Source organism: Lytechinus pictus, chromosome 7, assembly GCF_037042905.1.
Source record: "Lytechinus pictus isolate F3 Inbred chromosome 7, Lp3.0, whole genome shotgun sequence".
Classification (NCBI taxonomy): domain Eukaryota; kingdom Metazoa; phylum Echinodermata; class Echinoidea; order Temnopleuroida; family Toxopneustidae; genus Lytechinus; species Lytechinus pictus.
In genome coordinates, this window is record NC_087251.1 from 13,820,471 (window position 1) to 13,845,905 (window position 25,435).

The following is a 25,435-nucleotide window of genomic DNA, read 5'->3' on the forward strand; positions in this document are numbered from 1 at the left end:
TATGCAGTAAATACAAGACTTTTAGTACTTCCCTAATAAATGTGATGGTTGTCAATATCATATTATTTTCCATTTGAAATAACATTACTGCAATATTTTGTCTTATTGACATTTTTGTACTTGTTTCAGATTTGGCTATCACCCACAGGATGGGGGTAAAATCAATAGGTTATTATAGGATTGTGCATATCTAATACTACTTTTTTTCAGATATATAAATCTGTCAACATAGGTTATGATTTTGACATTTATCAGTTATACCAAATATTTTCCCAAAATTAGCCAAAAAGGTGTACATAAATCAATATACAAATTTTTATATTTATAAAATCCCCAATAGTGTATCACTTTTCTACCAAATGAGCCTAAAATGGGTAAGTTTGGTTATATCTTAAGTGGAACAAATCTTAGTCCCACCCCAAACTACCATTCCTACCCAGGTGCTAGCACTAAGAGCAATACTGGATGGTTGAGTGCATTCTGTATTGCTTTACTTATATGACGTTCTTTTATTTTCTCACTTACCCCTGGTGCAATGAGTTTTTGTATCTCCCTCTGAGCCCTGTTTGATGACGTCATCAGGACACTCTTCTTGTTCTTCAACTCTACACAATTACAAGGTTAAAATTGTAATCTGAAATGCTTCAACTGCACGTAAATAAGCATGTATACACATTACATACCATATACTTCTTACAACCCTAATGCATTTCTATTTACGGGTACTTTGTTTCATAAAAGATATTCTTTGGTACAAATTTTAAAAAGCATGGAAGGGAGAAACACTTCAGCGCAACTATGTGCATATCTGAAAGTGATAATTTCCATAATAGTATAGTTGCAAAATTGCAAAAAGTCATGAAAAATAACACCAATATGAAATATCTAGTATATATTGTAATGAAAATACATTAAAAAAAAACAGCTAAGAGAAAAAGTATAAATAAACTTTCTATGAAATCAACACCTAATGAAATAATTTCACCATATTACAAGTCAGACAGCAAGGGGATGTATACCTATATCTAATATTTTGACATTGCAGAGGGTATCAGCCATCCAATAAATCACATGAAAATGCTGTTTTATATCATTTACACAAAATCAGTGTATGAGCATGAAAAATGTTTCTTCCTCTTTCCTCTTCCTACTTACCCACTATGCCTTTCTTCTTATTTTTATATTCATCTTGTTTCTCTTCAAACATTCGTTCAAGCTCCTCAAAGATAGGTGTCTTCTCCTCAAGTTCTTTCATCTTAGCTTCCAAAGTAGCTTCAGCATCAGCTATTTTATTCTTTAAAAAGACAAAGAAAATAAGATATAAAGGATGGGATGCAGCTAGGAGGGGGTTATTTTTAATTTGGTTTTGATAGTGCTGATATAGCCATCAGAGCAGTACCCATTATCAGGGTTCTTTGTTTTCAATATCTCTTTCAGCAGAAAAATGGGGGGAAATATTATCTGTCATAACTTTTTAAAATCATGTTGAAATGTTTTCTTCATAAGAAAATTTTCACTCGAGAGAAGAGGAAAGTTAAATATAGCTCAAACGTATATGTTTAGAGCATAATTTAATAGATCAAGTACTAGTATACTGGTGTACCTGTAAAAATCTTAAATTCTCTAGTGCATATTCCCTTTCATTAAAAAAAAAGTCTTGCAGGTCTTAACTTAAACACTAACATGTGTACCAGATCTCACCACCATCCAACCGTACACTGATTCCTATAACCCCATTCAAACTATATTTGATGCAGATTTAAGCATGCAAATACAGCAAGCCTCACAATATTATACAAACTGGTTATAAAGAAATAACATGAACTGATGTGCTTACAAAGAGAGGATTCTAAATTCACATTTTACTTACTTCTATATTTGCAATCTCATCATGCAGCTTCTTCTTCACTTTGGAAAAATTGCCCTCGGCCTTCTTCAAATCCTTTTCAAGTGTTTTGATTGTGATGTCATCTTTTGCGATATCTTTTGTAAGCTGCTCACCCTATTGACATCAAGGAAAGAAAGAAATAATGATGACGAAAATCAGAATATGTATCACAACGGCATGATTTTTTTAAAATACTGTATTCAAGCAATAATGTATGACTTCTGCTTCCCGTAACACAAAGGTTAGCGATTAATCGTACACTTGATTTTCATGATTGATTTTACATTGTAGTCAATGCAATCAATCATTGCTAAGCTTTGTGTTACGGGCCTCAGCTAAGTATATGTTAGTGCAGTGCCTTCTTCAATGTCTTTTTTCATGTAAACATTTCAATGAACAATAGTGACCCAGGTGTAACTGATTCTCTACATCCAATACAGTTCACAAATGAAATATTTTGAAATTTTGCTTCATGACAGGAAATCTTTTCTAATGAACATTTCATTTTCATTCACTTTTAGACATATCAGAAACAGAATATCCTCGGCCTCGTCTTAAAAAGAGTTACGATTGATCTGTTCAAACTCAAGTATATGGAAATCCATCAATGTCATAATATTTTCTTTAGGAAACTTGTACAATGTCCTTTGCAAACAAAGAGGAGCATACTGAATTGTCAAGAAAACAGTGAATGTATGAATATACATCATATTCGGAAAATATTTTGAACACCTGTATTTCAGATGTTGATGTTGCTGGCCTTCCATAGTTGTGGTTGACTGGATCAATTACAACTCTTTGTAAGATGGGGCCCAGGTTGCATAGTCACAAAATCTGTGCAATAATATCATTGTAAAATATCTGACATTATTCAAGCTTACCTCATTTGTAAGATCTACATGATCTTGTTTAGCCTTGTTGATGCGATCACTCATTGTACTCATATACTTGGCAAAGTCCTGCCTGAAGTCTTCTAACTCTCGACTCAATGCATCCCTCTTCTCCTGAAGCTCAAAGCGTTCCTTGCGCTCTCGGGTCAGGTTCTCTCTGAAGTCCTGGATCTGCTTGGTCAACAGTTGAACTGTTATCCTAGGATACAGCAGAGAAACAGAGACAAGGGAAAAGAGGGGGAGAAAGAGAGGAGAGGGAATGAGGAGGTAGTGTGTGAAGTTGGTACAGACACAGAGAACGAAACAGAAATGAAGAGCAAATAGGAAGGAGAGAAAACAAAATTTATTAAATGTAAAAATCATGAATATGGATTGATTACAAGTAAAGGTATATATTAATGATTCAGCTGACTTTCTATGCTCTTTCCCTTGCTCTGGTACGTTTCATATTGTGTCTTTGATGTTTGCTCTAAGACAACAATAATAGAAAATTAGTAACCCTAAGTGGCAAACATACAATTTGCCCTTTTCAGATAGAGGAGCAGTTAAATGAAACAAACATGAATCAAACACAAATCCCAAATGCAAAGATCTGATTGGTTAAAAATCAAATTGAACTTGAAGTTACATTTTCAGCTTAACTATTGAGTACAATGTTAAATAAAAAAAAAGTTAGAAAAGATGGCCCTTCTCACTCAGGTTATATCATTATACTTACCATAGATTTAAATTTACAAATCATATCCTTTCCATAATACTATTATAAAAAAAGGAGGTGTGTACTTACTGGTGATTTTCTTCCAAATTCTTCATCTTCATCTCCATCTCATCATTCTCAAGTTTCATTCGAGCTGTATCTGTTGCTTTCTTGGTCAAGTCATCTTTCTTACTCTGCAAACTGTAATGATAAGGTTTGTTCATAGAGCTGTTTCAGTAAATTGTAGCATGACATTAAAAAAAAATAAGTGGAGCGCCTCTGGCAGTCTTACCTGCATCACGAATTCAATATAGCAGAAGTGCTGACTTTGAAAACTACTATAAAATAATTATTCACAAAAAACACCATTCATATAATGATACAATACTACGTTCATTGACAATAAATGACATTTGACCTTGATCATGCGACCTAAGACTTGTCAGTGATACTTGATTATCCCTATATCCACATTTTATAAACTATATCTTTAAACTTCGAAAGTTATGACAGCAATCAAATAATTACCTCCAAATTGGCAAAAGTTCAATGACCTTTGAATTTGGTTATGTGACCTAAAACCTCGCATGAGATGTTCAGTGATACTTGATTACCGTAATCTTATGTCCAAGTTTTATGAACTAGATCCATACACTTTCAGAGTTATGATGGTTATTCAACAAATACCCCCAACATGGCCAAAGTCCATTGACCTTGGTCATGTGACCTGAAACTCGGACAGGGTGTTAAGTGATACTTGATTACTCTTATGTCCAAGTTTTATGAACTAGACCAATACACTTACAGAGTTATGATGGTAACTTAACAAATACCCCCAACATGGCCAAAGTTCATTGACCTTAAATGACCTTTGACCTTGGTCATGTGATTTGAAACTCGCACAGGATTTTCAGTGATACTTGATTACTCTTATGTCCAAGTTTCATGAATCAGATCCATAAACTTTCAAAGTTATGATGGTAATTCAACAGATACCCCAACATGGCCAAAGTTCATTGACCTTTGACCTTGGTCATGTGACCTGAAATTTGCACAGGATGTTCAGTGATACTTGTACTCTTATGTACAAGTTTTATAAACTAGACCAATAAACTTTTAAAGTAATGATGGTAATTCAACAGATACCCCAACATGGCCAAAGTTCATTGACCTTTGACCTTGGTCATGTGACCTGAAATTCACACAGGATGTTCAGTGATACTTGATTACTCTTATGTCCAAGTTTTATGAACTAGACCAATACACTTACAGAGTTATGATGGTAACTTAACAAATACCCCCAACATGGCCAAAGTTCATTGACCTTAAATGACCTTTGACCTTGGTCATGTGATTTGAAACTCGCACAGGATTTTCAGTGATACTTGATTACTCTTATGTCCAAGTTTCATGAATCAGATCCATAAACTTTCAAAGTTATGATGGTAATTCAACAGATACCCCAACATGGCCAAAGTTCATTGACCTTTGACCTTGGTCATGTGACCTGAAATTTGCACAGGATGTTCAGTGATACTCGTACTCTTATGTACAAGTTTTATAAACTAGACCAATAAACTTTTAAAGTAATGATGGTAATTCAACAGATACCCCAACATGGCCAAAGTTCATTGACCTTTGACCTTGGTCATGTGACCTGAAATTCACACAGGATGTTCAGTGATACTTGTACTCTTATGTACAAGTTTTATAAACTAGACCAATAAACTTTCAAAGTTATGATGGTAATTCAACAATACCCCCAACTTGGCCAAAGTTCATTGACCTTTATCATGTGACCTGAAACTCGCACAGGATGTTCAGTGATACTTGCTTACTCTTATGTCCAAGTTTCATGAATCAGACCTATAAACTTTCAAAGTTATGATGGTAATTCAACAGATACCCCCAACTTGGCCAAAGTTCATTGACCCTAAATTACCTTTGACCATGGTCATGTGACTTGAAACTCAGGCAAGATGTGCAGTAATACTTGATTAAACTTATGTCCAAGTTTCATGCACTAGGTCCATATATTTTTTAAGTTATGATGACATTTCAAAAACTTAAACTTAGGTTAAGATTTTGATGTTGATTCCCCCAAGTCTAAGTCTAAGTTCATTGAAAAGCAGCGCCTAAAGTCTCACTCTGCGATGCAGGTGAGACAAAAAGCCAACAGGCACATCACATAAAGTAATGCACTGATGTGTTACTTTCAGGTAACTCAACTCTTTGAAATCCCCCCCCCCCCCCCCCGAGTCATAATATTGAATTGTGAAATGTTTGAGTTCAACAAAATGATAGAACTACTCAGAGTAACATGCACAGCACAGAGAAATACATGTAGGGGACTTTAATGAAAAGTTGCTTTTGATTTGGGGGGATTTTTGGATGATCCTTTGAAACATACATCTGCAATATAATAATCGTCCTGAATGATATGATAATAGTGCGAGAGCTTGTTGCAACCGTTTCTTCACTTTCACATAATTTGACTTTGTAAACATCATTTTTCTGAACAGAATTTTTTGTAACTGAGCTTTGTTGTGTCATGTCTAAGCAAGTATTGTCATTAACATGCATCTTAAAATCAAGTTCATAAGCAATTACTTAAACAACTTTGTCCATTTTAATTCTGCTGTACTTACATATTATCTATCTCCTGGACCTTTGAGCCTTCCTTTTCTGCCACCTCCAAAGCCTCTTCAACAACTGCAAACAAAAGGAAAATTGTCACATGAATGGAGAAAATGGTGTATCAATCAGCGAGTTCAAGTACAGTGCTGAAAACTGGGCCCTGTCTCACAAACAATTGATAGATTGATTTAGACTCAAATAGAGATTGATCTCAATTCAAATTCCAATCTATTTAATTACATAATTTGAGATCAATCTAATATTGATTTGTTTTGCATGGTTCACAATTCTTTGTACGACAGGACCCTGAAGTCTAAACAAGAAAGAGTTCCAGATATTAAAAACATGGCACACTTGCAATATTGTCATAAGGTGCCAACAAATTGGATCTTGCACTGAAATATCACCTCCTCTTCATTTCCAAAATCAACATAAACACATAGAATATGTTACCAAGGCCACTACACTTGTTTGTACTCACTGACTTTCTTCTCATCATGTTCAGTCTTTAGTCCATCATACTGCTTGTTAGTTTTTGTTATGTCTCTTTCAAGCTTTGGAAAGGGAAATGAAACACAAAATAAATATTCAAATTAGTTTGATACATTAAAAAGAAGTCAGGATTAATTTTCCCAATTTCACAGACAAAGCTCACACATAACTAGAAAATATATTTTCGAAAGATTTCATTTAACAGCTAATTCTCAAACTTCTGTTTGTTCCAAATTACATTATGTATTTAATGCAATAGCAACTTCCAGTGTTTATTAAATGATTGTCACATATATTTTAAGGTAAATCCATTACATAATCAGTCTACTTGCACTTTATTTTTAATAGAATATAAAAAAACATTACATAACAAAACACAAATAAAACTTTATATGTATCAATCTGTGGAGTATTTTATGAAACAAATCGTCAGCAATTTTCAAAGAAAACTGTTATAAGCTACTGAAATCCTTGAATCTGATTGGCTGAAAGAATATATGCCAGTGAAAATCCACAACAAGATGCTTCATGTAATACTCCCGTGTATTATAATCTCACCTCGGTAACCTTGGTCTGCAGTATAGCTTCTTTCTTACCGGTCTTTGTTTCTAGGTCAGTCAACTGAAGAGAAAGCTTTATTCTAGAAAAAAAAACAGACAGAATCATGAATAATATCTTCAGGCTTATAGTTTCAAAATTTATGAGATTTTATCAAGGTAATACCATAAATAAATAAGCTGTCTGCTACATCTTGATTACCAATATTTTTTTTACAATCTTTATTATGGAAGGGATATATAACAAATATACCGCGTGTTTCTTTCAAAAGTAGAGTGGAAGTATTCATCCTCAATTGGTACCTCAGATGAAATATTTCCATTATACTTTCTCAAACCCGGTTATATTTGTATAATATATCTATGATCCTCCAGACATCTGAAAAAAAATGACTTACCAACTTGAATAGAAAATATCACAATAAAAAGATAACAAAATGCATGAAACATGTAATCAAAGAAATAAAACAATTTCTTACCCTTCATCTTTCATTTGTTCATTGTGCACTAATTCTTTATCAAGTTGATCCTGTAACAGTTTCTCTTGGGCTTCTGATCTGGTGCGATTAGTGTCAAAACGGCGTATGACCTAAATAGAAAGTTTGACAATGGGGTAATAAATAAGATTGAATAGATACGAATCATGTAAAAACTCGTTCATTGTAATGGAATAGCACAATACATGATACAATTCATAATGCAAAAAAACCACACTGCATATCTCAGAAACACTACAGCACTAGGTCATGTCAAAGGAAGAACGGTAGCCATGTTTTTTCACTATCATTATCATTCTTTTTTTTTTTAGATGACAGTTTTCATCGGCCCAGTAGCAATAGAGTACCGAAGTGTGACGTTACTTTTTGCATATTCGTGTTTCTATATCATATTTTGGTAGAGCTTGATGAATAATCCCCACAACCCAAATATTGTGACAATCGGTCCAAGGGATCCCAAGATGTAACCTCATGAATACATAATTAGCCCCATTGAAGTCAATGTATTATTGGCCTGGTTCTAAAAGTTAGAAACCAGGCAAATAATGAATTGACTTCATTGGGGCTAATTATGTATTCATGAGATCATATCTCAGGCCCCCATGGACCGATTCTCACCAAATTTTGGAAGTGGGGGTTTTTCATCATGCTATACCAGAATATGGTATCAAAAACGCTGAAATTTATAAAAGTTTTTTTTTACATCATCACTTCGGTACTCTTTAATGAAATCATCCTCAAGTAAGGCAATTCATATCCCAGAAGCAACTTTCTTCATACATTTCAATACTAATTATGCTCAGCAGAGGCCCTTTTTCATAAGTAAATTAACTTTGTCATGATGGTAAGTACCATATACACCTTGACATTAATTGAATGCCGAGCCCTTTAACCATGAAAGTTACCATAATGGCAAGAATACTGTTACCATAGGTCTTTGTGAGACAAGACCCAATGACTAAAACTTACCTTCAGAATGTCATTAAGCTCTAATTTCTTGGCAGTCAACTGTTCTTGAAGGAGATCTACTTGTTTCTTTTGAGCTATGTTGGCTTCTTTCTGTTTCTTGGTCTTCTTGGCTGTGTCATGCTATAGATAAAAAAAAAATCACACCCAACATTAACCCGCTGACTATTGAATTATGTGCATCACATAGACTTTGTACAGGGACTACCCAGTACAAGGAGTCAATGGGTGAACAGAATCTTAGTAAAACACACACACACACAAAAGGATTTCAATACTATACACACCTTTGAAAATTTACCTTACAAATTTAGTGATTAAAATCACCTTACAAATTTAGTGATTAAATTTACCTTACAAATTTAGTGATTACATATCAGAAAGCTACAAAGATTATATCCTGTAAACATCAGCCCACAATCCTGCTAAAAGGCAGGGTGATTATGCTACATTATTGTAGAATACTTCCACATTTCAGATAAAGTGTTAAGTACTATAAAGGCAAATATAAGTAATCATTATTCGATTTGTAATTATGACTTACCACTGCCTGTTTGAGTCTTTTCTTCTCTTGCCTTGCATCAGATCTCTCCTGTATCATGTCTTCTTTCAAAATCACAATCCCCGTCTCAAGATCTACAATCTATTACACATCACACAAAAAAACCCAAAAATAATAACATTTTAGATTTTCACATTTCAAACTTAATTAAAAAAAATTCACAATCTTAGTCCCATACAACTCAAGCTTTTATCCAAGCCAATAAATTTTATTCATACAATGTATATCAATAAAAAATTACTTTTGCTAAGTAGGTTGTGTCCATGGTATTGCATATTAGGTTACTCACAATTTAGAACTAACTTGATATCACAATGATACACTGCATCATCCAAAATGAGTTATCAATACATAAAACTTTGTAGTTGCAAACCAATAGTGAAAAGAGTCATGTCTTACAAAATGGATGAATTAATATTTTCAGTTGTCCCTCCTTTCCTTATTTTACTTACAGCTATCTTTCATTGATTATACATTATTGAAGAATTCGTTTTGTCTAAATTGTATCAACACTCAATGTACATATTTTTTTCAATTTCATGATAGATATTATTTTGTCCTTACAGAACTCAATATGATCAATATAGTCTCATGCCACAGTCACAATGGCAATACCGACACCACACCCATCAAATCTATTACAATGACATACCACTGGTTGATTTGTAGCTGATCTCATTGGTGAGACTGAAGCATCAGTGTCACATGTAGATCTCAATTCTTAACTTAAATCTTTTGGCAAAATCACACTGTTAGAACTATATCACATATTAAAACATAATCTTGAATTGTGCATATTCATCATGAATATGTGTGCCCTGCATGTATCAAAATGTACCTTTTGATTTGTCTCACGTAGATGATCTCTTGTCTCATTCAGCATAATTTGTTTTCTGTTGATCGAATGGAGAAAAGGACGATTCTATTAAGTTCAATAGCTTGTGACTCATTCATAAACAAAAGGGCAATTCCACATGAACAAAGTAATTCTGTTATCACAATTTTTAGAGATTGTGGCTGTTTTTCAATCTTGTCTTCACTTTCCCAGTACTAGCCATTGAGTCATTTTCACAAAACAAATATTCTTCTAGAGCTGACTATGCATTACACCTATTATGACTATGACAGTGCGATTCCTCATGTAAGCTTTGTTCGTCACCAGGATGTGGATGTTCAGTATCATCAATTTCATTATTTCTACTATAAATATGAAGTGAGAGGATTGCTTTTCTCATCTGGAACTACTCCCAAAGCCTTTTGCAATAGTGTAGTCTTCTGTATTATGAAAATGTACTATAGGTTTGTTTTTCACATATTTTTTTTTCTTTAAGAAAGGAAAAAAAAAAATAGCAATAAAAACAAATCACAAATGAGTTATCTCTTAATAGGAATAGAGTAACTAAAAGTTGGAAGATGCTTGAAAGGTTATTCTTACCCAGCCTTATCAGCTAGACGTTGATTGAGTTGTGAAATGACCTCTTCATGCTGGGCTCGCACCATGTCTCTCTCAGGACTGTACATAATAAAATAAGAGAAACAAAATTACTATGATAGACATATTGAAAATCTGTAAATATTCTATATATTCCCTTTACATACACCAATCTTAGCAAAAAAAGTAAATTCTGTTACTCATAGATGCTTGCAAAGAAAATATCAAGTCAGGTTTATCAGCTGCAAATGATACTGCCACAATAAAAAAAAACAATCTCAACTGAGAGAAATAGAAAAAACAAAATAATTTCAATTAAAAGTAAACCATCAGTATACAGCACATAGGTAGAGTCATAAAGACATAAGCAAATTTAATAAACATTATATTAGAATGTGAAAGAACAGGTGCTTACGCAAGAATTGCATTCTCCTTGCTCAATTTCTTGTGTGTTTCCTCCAGATCGTCAATGGTCTCATTCAGCAATTGCAATTTATCCTGAGACAAGAGGAAAAAAAACCCAACAAATTTGACAAAGTTTGATTTCATACCCTAGATATAAAGCTGTTTAGTTAGGTACCCCAAGTCTGCCCCTACGCATATTATCTGCATGATTCTAATAAAAGAAGACCCACAATGAGTGACCACAAACTTTATGCCTGCAATGCTTAGACAGATATGTAATATAAAATATGATTCAAAATGGTGGAAAAATGTTGAATTTCAGGCATTTCATGTAACAGCCTCAAAATGCAGCCTTTTGTGATGTCATGGTACTGCCTATGATTAGGGTTGGGGTGGGCATGACCTCAACCCTATCAAGCCCGTTGAAGACCCCTTTAAACATTTTTCTTGATAAATCTGTAACCCGAAAAGATCGCGCCGGGGACGTTTCATGGATTTTTTCCTTCAAGTCTTGCGCAACTTTTAAGACCAAATTCATGGCGCTGCCAGGGGTACGCAGTTCTGAAGTTACATAATATTTTGTAAGTGAATGTCAGACCAAAAATTGCTTAAAAATGTGATTTCATGTACAAATCCAATACAAATTCAGTACGTAGCCAAAATTCATAAATGTATCACTATTTTTATTATTACTGACTAAAAGCAATAGATTTCATGTTATTTATGACTGAAATAATGTTGCCAAAGATATCCATTAAAAAAATGCAAAAAATAAAGTTGGAAAAATAAAGAAATATAGAGTGTCCACACGAAAATCTAGAAGTTGGGGCTATATTTAAAGATTTACAGCCAAATTATGATTTTATGCATTAAATTATGATCAATTAAAAATAAATTTGAATAATTCTGGCACAATTGACAATTGAATCGTGGGGATTACTTCATGGGTGATGTGCGTGCCAATTTTCATCGCGCGATCAACGGCCGAAATCTGAGGGGGGGGGGAGCTGTTTATGCCCTCCCTGGGCTGTATGCAATTTCAATATAGCCTGGGCTGTATAGGGTTAAAGCCATCTGCAACTAAGTACTGAACTATTCTCCTTTTTACTTTCCCACCTCTCAATAATACTGTTTCTCCGTTGATTCAATTTCATCCACTATCGACCCAATCCAACAAAAAAGGAAAAAATACCCCAATAAATGGAATCAAGACATGTATTTCACAGGTCATACTACACTTGAAGATCACCAAATTCCCTTGACATTCTCAAACAGGATAATTCAAATGTCTGTGATTCACCTGCAAATTTTTGAGCTCATCTGCATTAGACTGTCGAGCTGATTCAAGAGCCGCCATGATTTCTTTCTTGATCTGATCAGGAAAGAACTGAAGCTGATGTCGAAGAATACTTGAGTTGATTGTCTCTGTCTCCAGAAGCATGTGGAGCTTCACTCGCTCTGCATCCTGAAACAAGGAAAGTGAATTACTTGATTAGCTTTTAATCTTCATATTGGCATCCAATATATCTTTCCTCTACAAGATTAATTATCAGATATAAAAAGGGCTTCAGATAGTGTTTTACAATTTAAATGCATTGTCGATTTAAGTATTTGAACGATCAGTTTCCTTGAAACATTTTTTTTTTCAGTATTGAACAAAAACAGATACTGATGCATTAAGAATTACACACCATGCAAAGTCTTTAGACCCTCTTGTTCATGCAACAATACATGACAAGAATACCAATGTATTATTCATAGTTCAAATTAATGACACTCCAAATTTCTTAAAGCAACTTACCAAATAATCAGTACTTAGAAGCATACAAGATAATTTTACTTGTGGTGATTTCTTTCTGATAAGTTTTGACATTTGATGCCAATAAATTTGTAGGATCTTAGAGTCCACATATCCACTGACTGATTCTCATAACATAATGACAGTATACAGTGCTCACAGAAAATCTAAAATGGTGCTCTTGCTTGCAATATATTAGAGCTGTCCTTAACTCCTTTCAACTGTTTTATTGAAATAACTGATGTGACTAAGAGGCAATTTATATGATATCAAAGATGATTATCCTTTGATGCCATCTTTTTATATTGGGACCTTTGATATTGCTCCCGAATGGTTAAAATAAATGAATTTTCTGCCAATGTCATTCAGGGATCATGATGATTGATTGTAATCAATTAAAATAAGAGGGGGACAGGTATAATAATCAAGAGAGCACAGAGTATGGGGAATGGAGGAAGTGAGAGTTAGAAAAGGATAAGAGACAGAGAGAGAGAAAGAGAAGAGAGAAGAGAGAGGGTGAAAGAGAAACAGCCAAAGAGACAAATAGAGGGAGAGAGAGAGAGAGGAGGTATATAAAGGGGGAGATACAGGAACTGAGAGAAGAGATGTACAGAGAAACAGAGAGATGAAGGGACAAAAGCAGAGAGGCAGAGACAGCAGAGAGAGAGAGAGAAGTGGCAGAGATGAGGGGGTGACAGTGAGATGGTGGAGAAACCACTTGTAATACATATTGCAATAATGTAAATATGCCATCAACCTAGCTACAAAGAATACCATAATGATTGAACCCCTAAGGGAAGTTAATGCTGTTTGATTTAAACACATTTTTTTCATATCACCCATGTTCAAACACAAATACTAGATTTTAAATGGCTATTACACTTTGTTGGGCTGTATATTAATATCTTTTATTGAAACAAGGGTTTGATGATTGATTTGAAAACAAGAACTCTATGAATCATGAATCATAGTTTATTTGTTGCTAAACCCTAAATTGGAGATCATAAAATGGTAAGGGAGAATGGCCATTATGGGCCTGTAACACAAAGCTCAACAATCATTGCAGAACAATGTCTTTATGATTGTGTGCATTGACAACAATGTACAATCTATAAATAAAAATCAAGGGTACAATCAATCGCTAACATTAATATTGAAACGATTGTAAACAGCAGGTTAGATACAGGATAATGTTAGTTCCTTGTGGTACTTTATTCTGGCAATATAATGAGTTTGCAGAACAACAATTAGATGATCATTGTGACCTAATGGTGATATAGGCAGGGTTTGGCTCAATTACAAAGTAATTGATGAATTACGTAATTAATTACATTTTTGGAGCAATTTAATTTGTAGAGTAATTTGTAATTGAAATTTTTTAGGAGAACGTAATTGTAATTGAAAAATTGTAATTGACTCAAATTACTGTCAATTACTTTTAATTACATTCAATTACATTATAACTTAATTTATTATTCAATTTACTCTGGATTGCTTATTTCTCTTTTCCCTTAGCTATATAGTGCTCTCTTGCATGAAACTGTATCCTTTCCCATGATAGGGAGGAAAGAGGAGATGCTATTGCTATAAAGAAGTGCACAAAATGGGTGGCGCTACATACAAAATATGAATTGATCTGATTTATGACTTATAGAAAGTAATTGAATTGTAATTGTAAATTTAGCATATCTTCAATTACGAAATTGCAATTGTAATTGAAGAAAGTAATTGAGCCCAACCCTGGATATAGGTGATTACTTACTAATCATGAATATGATGATGATGACGACGATGATGATGATCAGATGACAATGGTGGCAATGATCAGATAACAAAGGTGGTAAGAATTGTATGACAATGGAGGTTACAATGATGATGAAAAGAACAAACTCCAGGAACAACAAAACCCTAGAATTAAATTAAATTGACCTAGAAAACGTAAGGTAAACCTCACCAAATGATAGATTTATTATGAAAATTGTGGGGGTTTGGCAAAGGTTGATATGAAATTCTTACCAATTCTTTGATAGCTTCTGATACTCCGTCAATCATTGTAATATCATTATCTCTGAAGCCAAATTCTTCACTCTTCATCCGTTCAGCTATCAAAGTAAGCAAAAAGCATAACACAATAAATTAAAAAGATACATCTACCTAGAGATCAAATACATGTCAGTTATCATGGCTGTCTTCCATCAACACTCTGGGTCCAATCATCACATAAACTGCCATCTTGCAAATCTCTGTCACCATTCCCATATGGCAGCTACAAGTTTAACTCAAACCTCGCATTGCCATTAGTATTTAAGCTTCTTGCTCTTGGCCAATAATCTTTGGAAAATTTACCACAAATTAGAGAAAGGTGTTTTTATATTAAAATCGTCATCCATGTACTTTTTATCACTTGTAAATAATGTGCTCCCCGATCCCCAGTCTTGTCTTCAGATGGCTACGTAAACATTGGCAAGTTTTTCCCCCGTCTTCTCAAAATATAATTCTTGGTGGTTTTTTTTAATGAATATTTGCTTAAAAATGAAATCAACATTCTTTGAATGTCGGAAATGAAGTTCTACATGTATCCCATGCATAATTTAGGGCTAGATCTTTTACAGGGAAGGTAGAAATCTTCGGGGCGAAAATTGCAACGTTGACCGCAGTATACGCACATGAATGGGGCACAATCCCTGGCTCTGTGGAGAATAAGCACACGTTAGTGATTTTTTCTCTCTAGGAGCCTCCTGGTGGAGGTGGGGGAGTATGATGGTTGTCCCCAAGTCTGCACACCTAAGAGTTGAGTTAAGATTTAACATGAACTTCTTTTTATTTCACAAAATCTTTAGGTTGATAACGTTCCTTATATTATTATGAGGAAGTGTGCCAAAAATCTCATAAAAATTTGAAAGAAATATATGATTTTCTCGGGAAAAACCTCAGTCAATCATTTTCAGATTCAACAAAAAAATGGTGCCCCATGTCTGCGCACCCATTCACTTTGCATGGGATCCAGGGATTTTGATGACAACAGCTGCATTTTGAGGCCGTCACATGAAATTACCATTGAAATCAAATGCCCAAAGTTCATTATTTTTCCACTATTTTGAGTCGTATTTTTTAATGAATGTCTGTCTATGTATTGCATTTGCATATGTATAGCTTGTGTTTGTTGCGTATCTTCTTTTACTAGAAATAGAATCGCGCAGGTATGCGTATGTGCAGACAAAGGGGGACTGCACAGACTTGGGGGAACCTGTCATACCAGAAAAGAAAGGGAAGTACAAAAAAGAGGTGAGAAATAATAATGATTATGAAAATAAAATGAAAATAGATAAATGATTTAGCATGTTTAGTAACATCTTACTGATCTTAGTATTGTATCGCGTTTTTTCCTGAACGTTATATAAACATGTTTTCTTTACCATACATGATTTCTTTTAAAAAAATTTGTTTTCATGTTGTTTATCTTATGATAAAGCATGAGGGGTCAGAGAGATTGCCGGCCATTTCGATATTTCAAGTTTGGTTGAATAAAAAATGGAAAAGGTGTGGGGAAAAGAGGGAGAAAATGTGAGAAAATAAAAGAAAACACATTTTTTTTAAATATTATATATGAGGCCCCTTATGGGCCTAAATTACCCCGGAGAAGTTAAAATGACATCCGTTTTGCCATGAAATTAATGACAGCCCCCATAAAAATAACTTGGCGCCATCCCAGATAAAATGCATCAGAGTGCAATCGAATGACCCCCAAAAATGTTTAAATGTGATATGTCAGTGTGGCTTGCCGTAAACGCATTTTCTCTCAATGCTGACGGTGGCGGGCGGTGTGCAAAGTCGATCATGCCTACGTAGGACATGTCTGGAGGTGTCTTTCTAAGGTCAAGGACCATTCTTCGTATCGCCCAAATCGGCTTTGTGAAACAGTTGAGCGATATCTCGTTCTTACTCTTAGTTCTTACGTAGAACGGTTCTACGAAAGACCCTTTCATGCAACAGGCCTGAGGGAGCTCTGGCCCGGAGCTCCCTGGGTTAGGCATGACCTAGAACAGTCAAAAGCTTCGGTCTCTGTTATGTTGGTTGTTCCGCTGAACTCCGTTGGCTCCACTCACCAAAATACAGAGACCGAAGACGAAGTTCTAGCTCGATCTGTACAGGGGACTCAATGGCCATATGTTTATGTATTACTATTAAGTTCGGATAAAACAGGAAAGTGAAGTTGCACGACAGCCAAAGTCAATGTTTTTTCCCCCGTTTTTGTGCATTTCAGGCCAAAACGGAATAATTAATCAATCATCATCTTTATTTTGGTAGGTCTAGTTAAGTTAGGCCTAGGGCTAGGCCTACAGTTCTTATCTTATTCTAGGCCTAGCCCTAGGGCTAGGCCCTATATTTTTATGAAATAAAGAAAAAAATCGATGAGCCCCGTCGGGGGGATTTTGCATTGCATTGTTAACCCCCTAATGGTGGCTGCACGATAGCGAGCCGTCTGTGTACGAGGAGAAATTAAAAAAAAAAATTAAATGTAAATAAAAAAAACTCCTCGAAACAGACGGCTGCCAGCTGTCTAGGCATGACCGGGCCCGGCCGCCAGAGCTTCGGGGTGTGTGTACGTGAATTCCCGGTATGGTACCGGGTTCCATTCGATGGTACGATACGGCGTAGGCTATAGCCTATAGTATAACCGCAGGGGCCGGGCCGGGCAATAAATAAAAACCCATCAAACCCAAATGTAATCCAAATTAAATAATAACCTAATTCTTGAAGACGCTGGAGTGCAGCATTCACTCCTGGCATTTCCGTGCTGGCAGACATTTTGGCCAAATTTCTCTGGATCCTGTTTTAAAAAAACCGTGTTGGACTTGGACTTTGGAGTACGGTAGGTCGCGAAGAGTTTCCCGTTGCCTGGGGTGCAAGTAAACAACTACAGAGGGCAGCATAGCGGAAGTATTTTGTTCAGTCCCATCCCACGTACTGATATCTGTGTTTATAAAATAGCTGTATTATTTCAAGCATCGCGATTGGTCAATACGCGTCACATGACATCCAACTTTTTTTGTGCACTGCACGGTAGTGCAAAAGGTGTGCAACGAAAATTGACATTGCACGCTCGAGCAAACCAGTGCGGTAGAAGTCCAACAAAACTGTACTGTAACTTTTAAAAAAATTGTTTCTGTGTTGCTATTTTATAAAACAAATAATGCACTTGCTCTGTCGTGCGTAAAAGTAAATGCAGAGAAAGCTCGGTTTCTTCAGATGGAGCACACTGGGCACTCGCCGCAAGCGGCTCGTGCACAGTGCGACTCCTATCTAAAGAAACCTCGCGTGCTCTGCATTTCCACTAACGCACTCGGCTGCATGCATTATTTGTATAAAATAAGACAGACGACTTGCATATACATTCACATACGAAGTTAGTGCTGGCTTCAAATTTGTCTAGATCTAAATTCTAAGTTAGATCAAATTGTGTTTCATCCGACGTCAATTTGCGGTGATGACGGCCCTTTAACATAATGATGGATACAGATTTGAAGAATGATTTCTACCATGCCCAAAATGTGAAGGAGGATGTGCAATTATTAGGCCAGGGCTTGTTGAGGAAAGGCCAAGGACATGAAGGAGGTGTGAAATGGAAAGATGACCAGCTTGTCTGTGAAATATCTGTGACTGCAAAACAGTCAAAACCAAGTTGTCATATAGGGGGTCTATTGCATATTTTCTTCTTTATGTCAGCAGTAGGACTCACGGTTTTGGTGAGTATATTAAGACAGGGCTTGTTTATTGTTGAATAAAATGTTTATATTTTAATTTTTATGAACGCAAAAATGAAAGTAAATCGAGGCGGCTCTGTCATGTCTGTTAATGGTTAAATAAAAAGATGAAATATAGTCATAATTTGTTTAAAAAGAATCACCATGCATTTGAATGTGATTTGCATGATGATAATCTAAATTATCTAGCTCTTTCTACATCACTAATTTAGTAACAGCCTATGGCTATGTCCCCTCCAGCTCCCCCTAAATTAAAGTGATGTATTAACTTTGTTGGTAAAAGTTGTGATTAATTGAATGTGAAATAGATTCTACAATGTAATATGTGTACGTCGTATGAAACATTTCATAAATGAAATGAAAAATGGAAAGTAAAATGAAAATGATGAAGTTAGGTGCAAAATATGGTCAGCCGAAATGTAGGGTCTTGTCTTTCTACTTCCATGGTCTTGTTCACTTTCCAAATTTCCTGGTTTCGGGATCCGGGTCGCTCTTGGCATTGTCACTCATCAGCCTCTATCGCTTTTGTTGAAGCTTTCATTTTGATTATGAAACACCGAAATTTTGTCGCAAATAGAAACTTTACTGAAATGACAGTGTTTGAGACTAATAATACCTTTAGCCTATATTGTGAGTCAAATTTGGAAAGCTTGATGAGAAGATCATGTTTAGTTAAATAGATATGATTACTGTATAGAATGAATAATTTCCATGGAATGATTTTCATGAATGTTATGATTTATTAAATCTTTTACCCAAATAAGATTATTTTAAATCCAATTTTCTTTTACAGTTCTGGAATGCAGTTCTCGCTATCATGATTAGTGTTCTGTTCTTTCTGTACATTCATTCTTCAGTTTCAAAAGGTAAAACTAACAAGTCCTTGACCTTACATGTGATGATTTTTTTCTAAAAGTAACAGTTCATTGATGTGGGGAGCTGAATGACAAAGTAAAACTTAAGAAGTAATAAAACTGGTGAATCATAAATAGAGTGATAAAAGCTACAACTAAAGAGCAGCAAACAATGCAAGAACTCAGAAGACAAAATAAAATGGATTGAAATTAGAATTCGGAGAAGTTATGTGTGTTGGTGTGTAGGCCTAATAGGAAAGGACTGAGGGAGACATGAGAAGAACCTGCATACAACATAGGGTAATCAGATAAATTGTACCAATAATACCTCATGAAATCTGAACTGAGGTGATACAGAAATGAACAGAACTATATATTTTACCAGACTGAATGGATTAAAATCAAACAAAATGAAACATACATAAAATTACCAATTATAATACATTGTGAATATTTTTTTGGTTTCGATTCTCAATTTTTACTGTATTTTTAATTTTTTTATTTCTGTAATCTTCATTAGAAATAACATTTTAATTTAATTCCATATTTGTAAACTCTAGGCCTATTTTTTAAGATCATTTTTCTAGAGTGTTTAAGTACACTTTGTTCTTGATAATCTCATTTTGTAATCCTCACTCATTGAATTGACTATCTTTTGAATATTTTGATGTACTGTATTGTTTCCACCTTGATTTGTAGAAACACTGCTTCTGATATCTTCCCTTGGGTTGCAAATATCTTCGGAGTATGTCACAGGACGCAGAGTCACCCAGTTTATTCCTTTCAGGGCAGTTCAAGACATTGTTATCCATGAAGCTGTAACAATGGTGAGTGATTTCTTATTTATCACTTGAGTGTTTTTAAAGCCAGGCTGACTTGAGAATCGATGGACAGTGTTATATCACTTAAACATCATCAGCGATTTCCCTCCTACCAAGGGTTACTGACTCTTGTGCCATGATAACAATCCCTCCTTATAAAGTGTTGTGTAACCTGTGCAATTAATCATTTTGATAGTTTTGCATTTGTACAGCAATGCAGGACTATGTCTGTGGTCCCAAGAAGACTTAGGCAGACTCACCTATCTTTACATTGTATGTCAAGTGGTAACTTTCTTCAAATTGCAAGTGAAAAATACTGCCCAAGTTCAGGTTTTATTTCCAAGATAACAAATAAAAAGAGACATGAAGTATTACAGTTTTTCAGGCACAGATCCAGGAGGGGGGGTGGCAGCAGCTGCGGGCGCACCCCGTAAAATTTGAAAATACAATGGTGGACCCCATACAATTCCTTCATTGTGCACCCTGTACAATGGAACAAGGACCTTTTGTGTTTTTTGTGTGTTTTTTTTGCTTTTCGGACAAATTTGCGTCCCATAATAGTCTGACTGTAGCCGGTCCGCGCCTGTAGTTGTTATTTGTTTATTTAATATTTGATACTGGCTCTCTTTTGACAACAATACTGACATGTGTGTAAATTAATTCTAAAAGCTCTCTCTCTCTCTCTCTCTCACTCTCTTTTATCATGTTCTAGAACAAGGTTGTTTACTATTTGGCTGTTCTTTTGAAACATCAAAATGGTAAAGAGTGGACAAATTCATTGGTGCCAGTTTTTATGGTGAGTGAACACAACTATTTAGAAACAACTCTTGATAAAACAACAAAAATTTATTTCAGTTTGTCTGATTATAGCAGCAAATTTATAAGAAAACTACAATGGTAAAAATGTGGAAGAGATTGAATTGGGCATAAAACAGTTCATGAAGTCTATTTTCATTGAGTCATGAAATGCAATGACTACTTTGCAGTTTCTCTAAAGATTTTTTTCACAAGAGACTAATGAAAATATGCTACTGATCATGTTCTTATAGGTTCCATTGACGAAACAAATGTATGAGTAAAACTTTTTGAAAAAAGACATCATGTTATTCATATTTGTTTTGGAAAAAAGGAAGAAATGTCTCCAACAGTGACATTAACTATTATAATTCAAATAACAAGAAATACCCATGTGTTTAGTGATTATTTATTTTCATTATAATTATCATTTTTGTTTCCCAATTTTGTTTTTTAAACTTGCCCGAATTTTCCTCGTATCATATTCACAGACTTTCATATTCATTAATGGCAGACTTCTCATGGAAAAAGCTAGGATAGCAAAACTTCAAGTTTTTAAAGTTCGGATAATAATTTTGGATCACACTTTCTGTATCAGAGCGAAAGGTGAATTTCTTTCTACATTCCCAATGATATGTTTTCTGCATGTTTTCTTCTCACTTTCCAGCATTCCATGCCAAGACTTGATAAACTTCAAGAAATCCATGCCTCCGTTCATAGAATGTGGGACTTTGAAAAGAACCATTTGGAATCGTCTAAAGCAGGTGGAGATAACTGTGCTGTGAGATGACAGTAAATTTAGATAAACAAACAAGCTGAAGTAAATTATTAGACTAGGTAGTTTGTAAGTTATACATGAATACACAGGACTGGTGACCTGTAATTTTGCCCAATGTGATATCCCAGAATTTCCCTGTTTTTGTCTCACCTGCATAGCAGAGTGAGACTATAGGCGCCGCTTTTCCGACGGCGGCGGCGGCGTAAACACCAAATCTTAACCTGAGGTTAAGTTTTTGAAATGACAGCATAACTTAGAAAGTATATGGACCTAGTTCATGAAACTTGACCATAAGGTTAATCAAGTATTACTGAACATCCTGCCTGAGTTTCATGTCACATGACCAAGGTCAAAGGTCATTTAGGGTCAATGAACTTAGACCATGTTGGGGGAATCAACATCAAAATCTTAACCTAAGGTTAAGTTTTTGAAATGTCATCATAACTTAGAAAATATATGGACCTAGTTCATGAAACTTATACATAAGGTTAATCAAGTATCACTGAACATCCTGCATGAGTTTCACATCACATGACCAAGGTCAAAGGTCATTTAGGGTCAATGAACTTTGGCCGAATTGGGGGTATCTGTTGAATTACCATCATAACTTTGAAAGTTTATGGATCTGATTCATGAAACTTGGACATAATAGTAATCAAGTATTGCTAAACATCCTGTGCAAGTTTCAGGTCACATGATCAAGGTCAAAGGTCATTTAGGGTCAATGAACTTTGGCCAAATTGGGGTATTTGTTGAATTACAGCCATAAATTTGAAAGTGTGTTGGTCTAGTTCATAAAACTTGGACATAATAGTAATCAAGTATCACTGAACATCCTGTGCGAGTTTCAGGGCACATGATCAAGGTCAAAGGTCATGTAAGGTCAAAGAACTTTGGCCACGTTGGGGGTATTTGTTGAATTGCCATCATATCTCTATAAGTGTATTGGTCTAGTTCATAAAACGTGGAAATAAGAGTAACCAAATATCACTGAACATCTTGTGCGAGTTATAGTAGTTTTCAAAATCAGCACTGCTGCTATATTGAATTGCGTGATGCAGGTGAGACGGCCAGAGGCATTCCACTTGTTTTTTATATGAGTCTGAATTTCCTAAAACCTTTATAAAATTTGAACAAATAGTACACTTTTAGAGATCGTATAATAACTGTAGCTGTTGGGAATGGAAATTATTGAAAATCTGATTTGACATCTAAGAACAGGTCACCTGTTGTGCGTATAATCATGTGTAATTTACAAAAAGATTTATGAAACACCCTCAGATTGTGGAACCTGTTTACCTGTTTATAAGATCTCAAAGAAATATTTTGGACTAAAATCTTTATTTTATGCAAAAGTGTAGTGACAATGGAATATATTTTTCACCTATTTGATTCTTGTAAAAATTGAATTTGATATAAATAAGGTCTGTGATGAAATTATTTTTTGATAAAGGCCTTTCAAATTTTTTTCTTACAGGTCAGAAAACTATATGCAACAATTGTATCATGATAAGTTTGCTACATTCCATGCCCAGTTTTATACGATTTAAAGAAAAAAAAATCAAGGTGCAGGGAGGGACTCAACATTTCTATGTTATTTTATGTTTGATTTTAGATTGCTTTGTTCACATAGTATACTCTTTCATTACAGCTGAAAACAAATTCAAAGCTTGAAAGTGGAGAATCTTGAGTTTTATCATTTGCTACTTAATGGTTAAGTTCATTTAAAAAAGGTTGATTTGAATAAACAGTGGATATTCCAACTTAAGCATTAGACTGGAATTTTATTGTCAAAATACAGTGTATAATATAAAAGTTAGAACTGTTCCAAATAATTTACCTTTTCTCCTTTAATTTTTAATAGACCTTGGTTCAAACCAGGTATAAAAGACCTTTTCACATTAGATAGTTAAAGTTAGATTTTGATCCCCGATTACCATCAATTCCCAATATTATACAAATAATGAATGTTTATGAGTGAATACTTCATGAGGTGAAAGATGAAATGATCCATTCAACGAGGCATAGCCGAGTTGAATGGATCATTATTTCATCTTTCACCGAATGAAGTATTCTGTCCATTGCACGAATGAAAAAACATTCATTATTTGGTTTATATGACACCTAAAAATTGATTTTTTTTTTTTTTCATATGAAATTTATGAATTTCGATGCAAAACATGCTCATGCAGTGCGAGTTTGGTCTGTTGATTGTTACGTCATTATAACATGCGCACTGCTGGTGCCTGCAGCTGCAGTCTCGGTGCGGGCGTGCAATGGACAAAATCGTATGGATCCAAAATTGCACGATGAATGGATCCAAAATTGCACGGTTGATGACGTCATTGCAAAATGGGCTGAATGAACGATATCAAACAACCAATCAAATCACAGGGATCTATCTAGGTGTCATATAATGTGAGCTATATATGATGCATTGCCTAGGTTTCCCTGTTTCAAAGGTGAATGGAGTTGACACCAGAAAATATTGTGCTATAATATTAACTAATAAGCGTTACATTTTCCATTCGGGATGAGGGAGTTGGTTTGTCATCTTGGCTGGAGGATTGAAATGCATGGTGATGATACTACTTTTGTCTTTGTGCGTTGAATGCTTGCATGCAAAGCCATTCGGTGGCATTATCATAGTAATTACAAATGAATAATTTCATGAAGTTAGATTTGAGAGTGTCTTCTTTTTTTTCTATAAGGATGTCTGTGAAGGAAGGTGGGTTACAATTAAAAAAAAAAGTGTGGAATAAATATTTTGCTCATCTTTTTTCTGTTTGGGAATTGGGTGTAATGAAGACAGAGCAATCTAATACAGGGGGCGGGGTGGTTCAGAACAGGAGGCAGAAATTTTTTTTTTGTTCTTTATACTTTATAGGAAATAATGTTGATGGCATATATACGATGATGATAATGATAATGCTTATTTTACAAAATTATGATTATTGTTTATTGATAAAAGTAATGAAATAAATCAATATGATGATGATGGTGGTGGTGGTGATTTGATGATGATGATGGTAATAGATGTAGTATTAGTGGGTGTTGATGTAGTAGTAGTAGTAGTAGTAGTAGTAGTAGCAGCAGCAGTAAGAGAAGGGAAGGGTTAGTAGAGAGAGAAAGTAGAGGAAGAAGATCGAAAGGAACTGAGCGTGTAATTGAGGAAATGTCGTTTGATGAATTATTTAATATGAATTTTGAATCTACGCCAATAGGTTAGTTATTTATTTTTTTTAAATGCTTTTTAGCCTTTATTCAGATATCACATTTTTCATACATACCGCAAGCGTAATAAAGAAAGCATACAAAATAAAGTGAAGTACATGTATATAGCAATATAACAAATGAAATATTATACATGATTTTTTTAACAAAGATTATCACAACCCATAATACAAACAGAGAAAACAGTTATTTTCACTTGTATTTACTGTATAATAATGCGGTATTGTATGATGAAAAAAAATCCAAACATAAAGACTTTAAATTCTGAGAAAATAATAAAATTGATATATATTTATTTTTTTTTTTAATTCAAAAATCTTTATACAGGATAAGCATGTTCAGATAATATATACACTGTTTTTCAACA

At 34.6% G+C, this 25,435-nt stretch overlaps 2 protein-coding genes across 7 annotated transcripts in view; one reads left to right on the forward strand and one right to left on the reverse strand.

The window, feature by feature from the left end:
* The window catches only part of LOC129264918 (myosin-13-like), a 30,147-nt gene extending 12,000 nt beyond the window's left edge, over positions 1 to 18,147 (reverse strand). For all 5 annotated transcript variants that reach the window (XM_064101981.1, XM_064101978.1, XM_064101979.1 and 2 more), the window contains exons 1-17: positions 17,570 to 18,147; positions 14,838 to 14,923; positions 12,324 to 12,488; positions 11,034 to 11,116; positions 10,622 to 10,699; positions 10,025 to 10,079; positions 9,169 to 9,267; positions 8,628 to 8,747; positions 7,641 to 7,750; positions 7,163 to 7,244; positions 6,594 to 6,666; positions 6,124 to 6,187; positions 3,566 to 3,676; positions 2,770 to 2,977; positions 1,871 to 2,002; positions 1,156 to 1,294; positions 526 to 605 (exon numbers count right to left, since the gene is read on the reverse strand). In XM_064101981.1, the coding sequence (XP_063958051.1) occupies positions 526 to 605; positions 1,156 to 1,294; positions 1,871 to 2,002; positions 2,770 to 2,977; positions 3,566 to 3,676; positions 6,124 to 6,187; positions 6,594 to 6,666; positions 7,163 to 7,244; positions 7,641 to 7,750; positions 8,628 to 8,747; positions 9,169 to 9,267; positions 10,025 to 10,079; positions 10,622 to 10,699; positions 11,034 to 11,116; positions 12,324 to 12,488; positions 14,838 to 14,923; positions 17,570 to 17,630 (1,746 nt within the window). In that variant the 5' untranslated portion in view covers positions 17,631 to 18,147. The remainder of the gene's footprint in view (positions 1 to 525; positions 606 to 1,155; positions 1,295 to 1,870; positions 2,003 to 2,769; positions 2,978 to 3,565; positions 3,677 to 6,123; positions 6,188 to 6,593; positions 6,667 to 7,162; positions 7,245 to 7,640; positions 7,751 to 8,627; positions 8,748 to 9,168; positions 9,268 to 10,024; positions 10,080 to 10,621; positions 10,700 to 11,033; positions 11,117 to 12,323; positions 12,489 to 14,837; positions 14,924 to 17,569) is intronic.
* Positions 17,850 to 24,509, forward strand: LOC129264917 (phosphatidylinositol N-acetylglucosaminyltransferase subunit H-like). 2 transcript variants are annotated; one of them, XM_064101984.1, is made up of 6 exons: positions 17,850 to 17,961; positions 18,201 to 18,568; positions 19,380 to 19,452; positions 20,140 to 20,267; positions 20,974 to 21,057; positions 21,724 to 24,509. In XM_064101984.1, the coding sequence occupies exons 2-6, from the start codon at positions 18,329 to 18,331 to the stop codon at positions 21,844 to 21,846; spliced, it is 648 nt and encodes a 215-aa protein (XP_063958054.1). In that variant the 5' UTR covers positions 17,850 to 17,961; positions 18,201 to 18,328; the 3' UTR covers positions 21,847 to 24,509. The 2 variants fall into 2 exon arrangements, with proteins under 2 accessions (XP_063958054.1, XP_063958055.1); XM_064101985.1 differs by having other exon boundaries at positions 17,853 to 17,961; positions 18,342 to 18,568.
* Positions 24,510 to 25,435: the final 926 nt, after the last annotated feature.

Bases quoted from the DNA above. Each gene is read 5' to 3' on its own strand.
- LOC129264917 (XM_064101984.1), top strand. From the start codon at position 18,329: ATGATGGATACAGATTTGAAGAATGATTTCTACCATGCCCAAAATGTG. The intron at 19,453-20,139 runs GTAAAACTAACA...CTTGATTTGTAG, and splicing joins TCATTCTTCAGTTTCAAAAG to AAACACTGCTTCTGATATCT. The intron at 21,058-21,723 runs GTGAGTGAACAC...CTCACTTTCCAG, and splicing joins CATTGGTGCCAGTTTTTATG to CATTCCATGCCAAGACTTGA.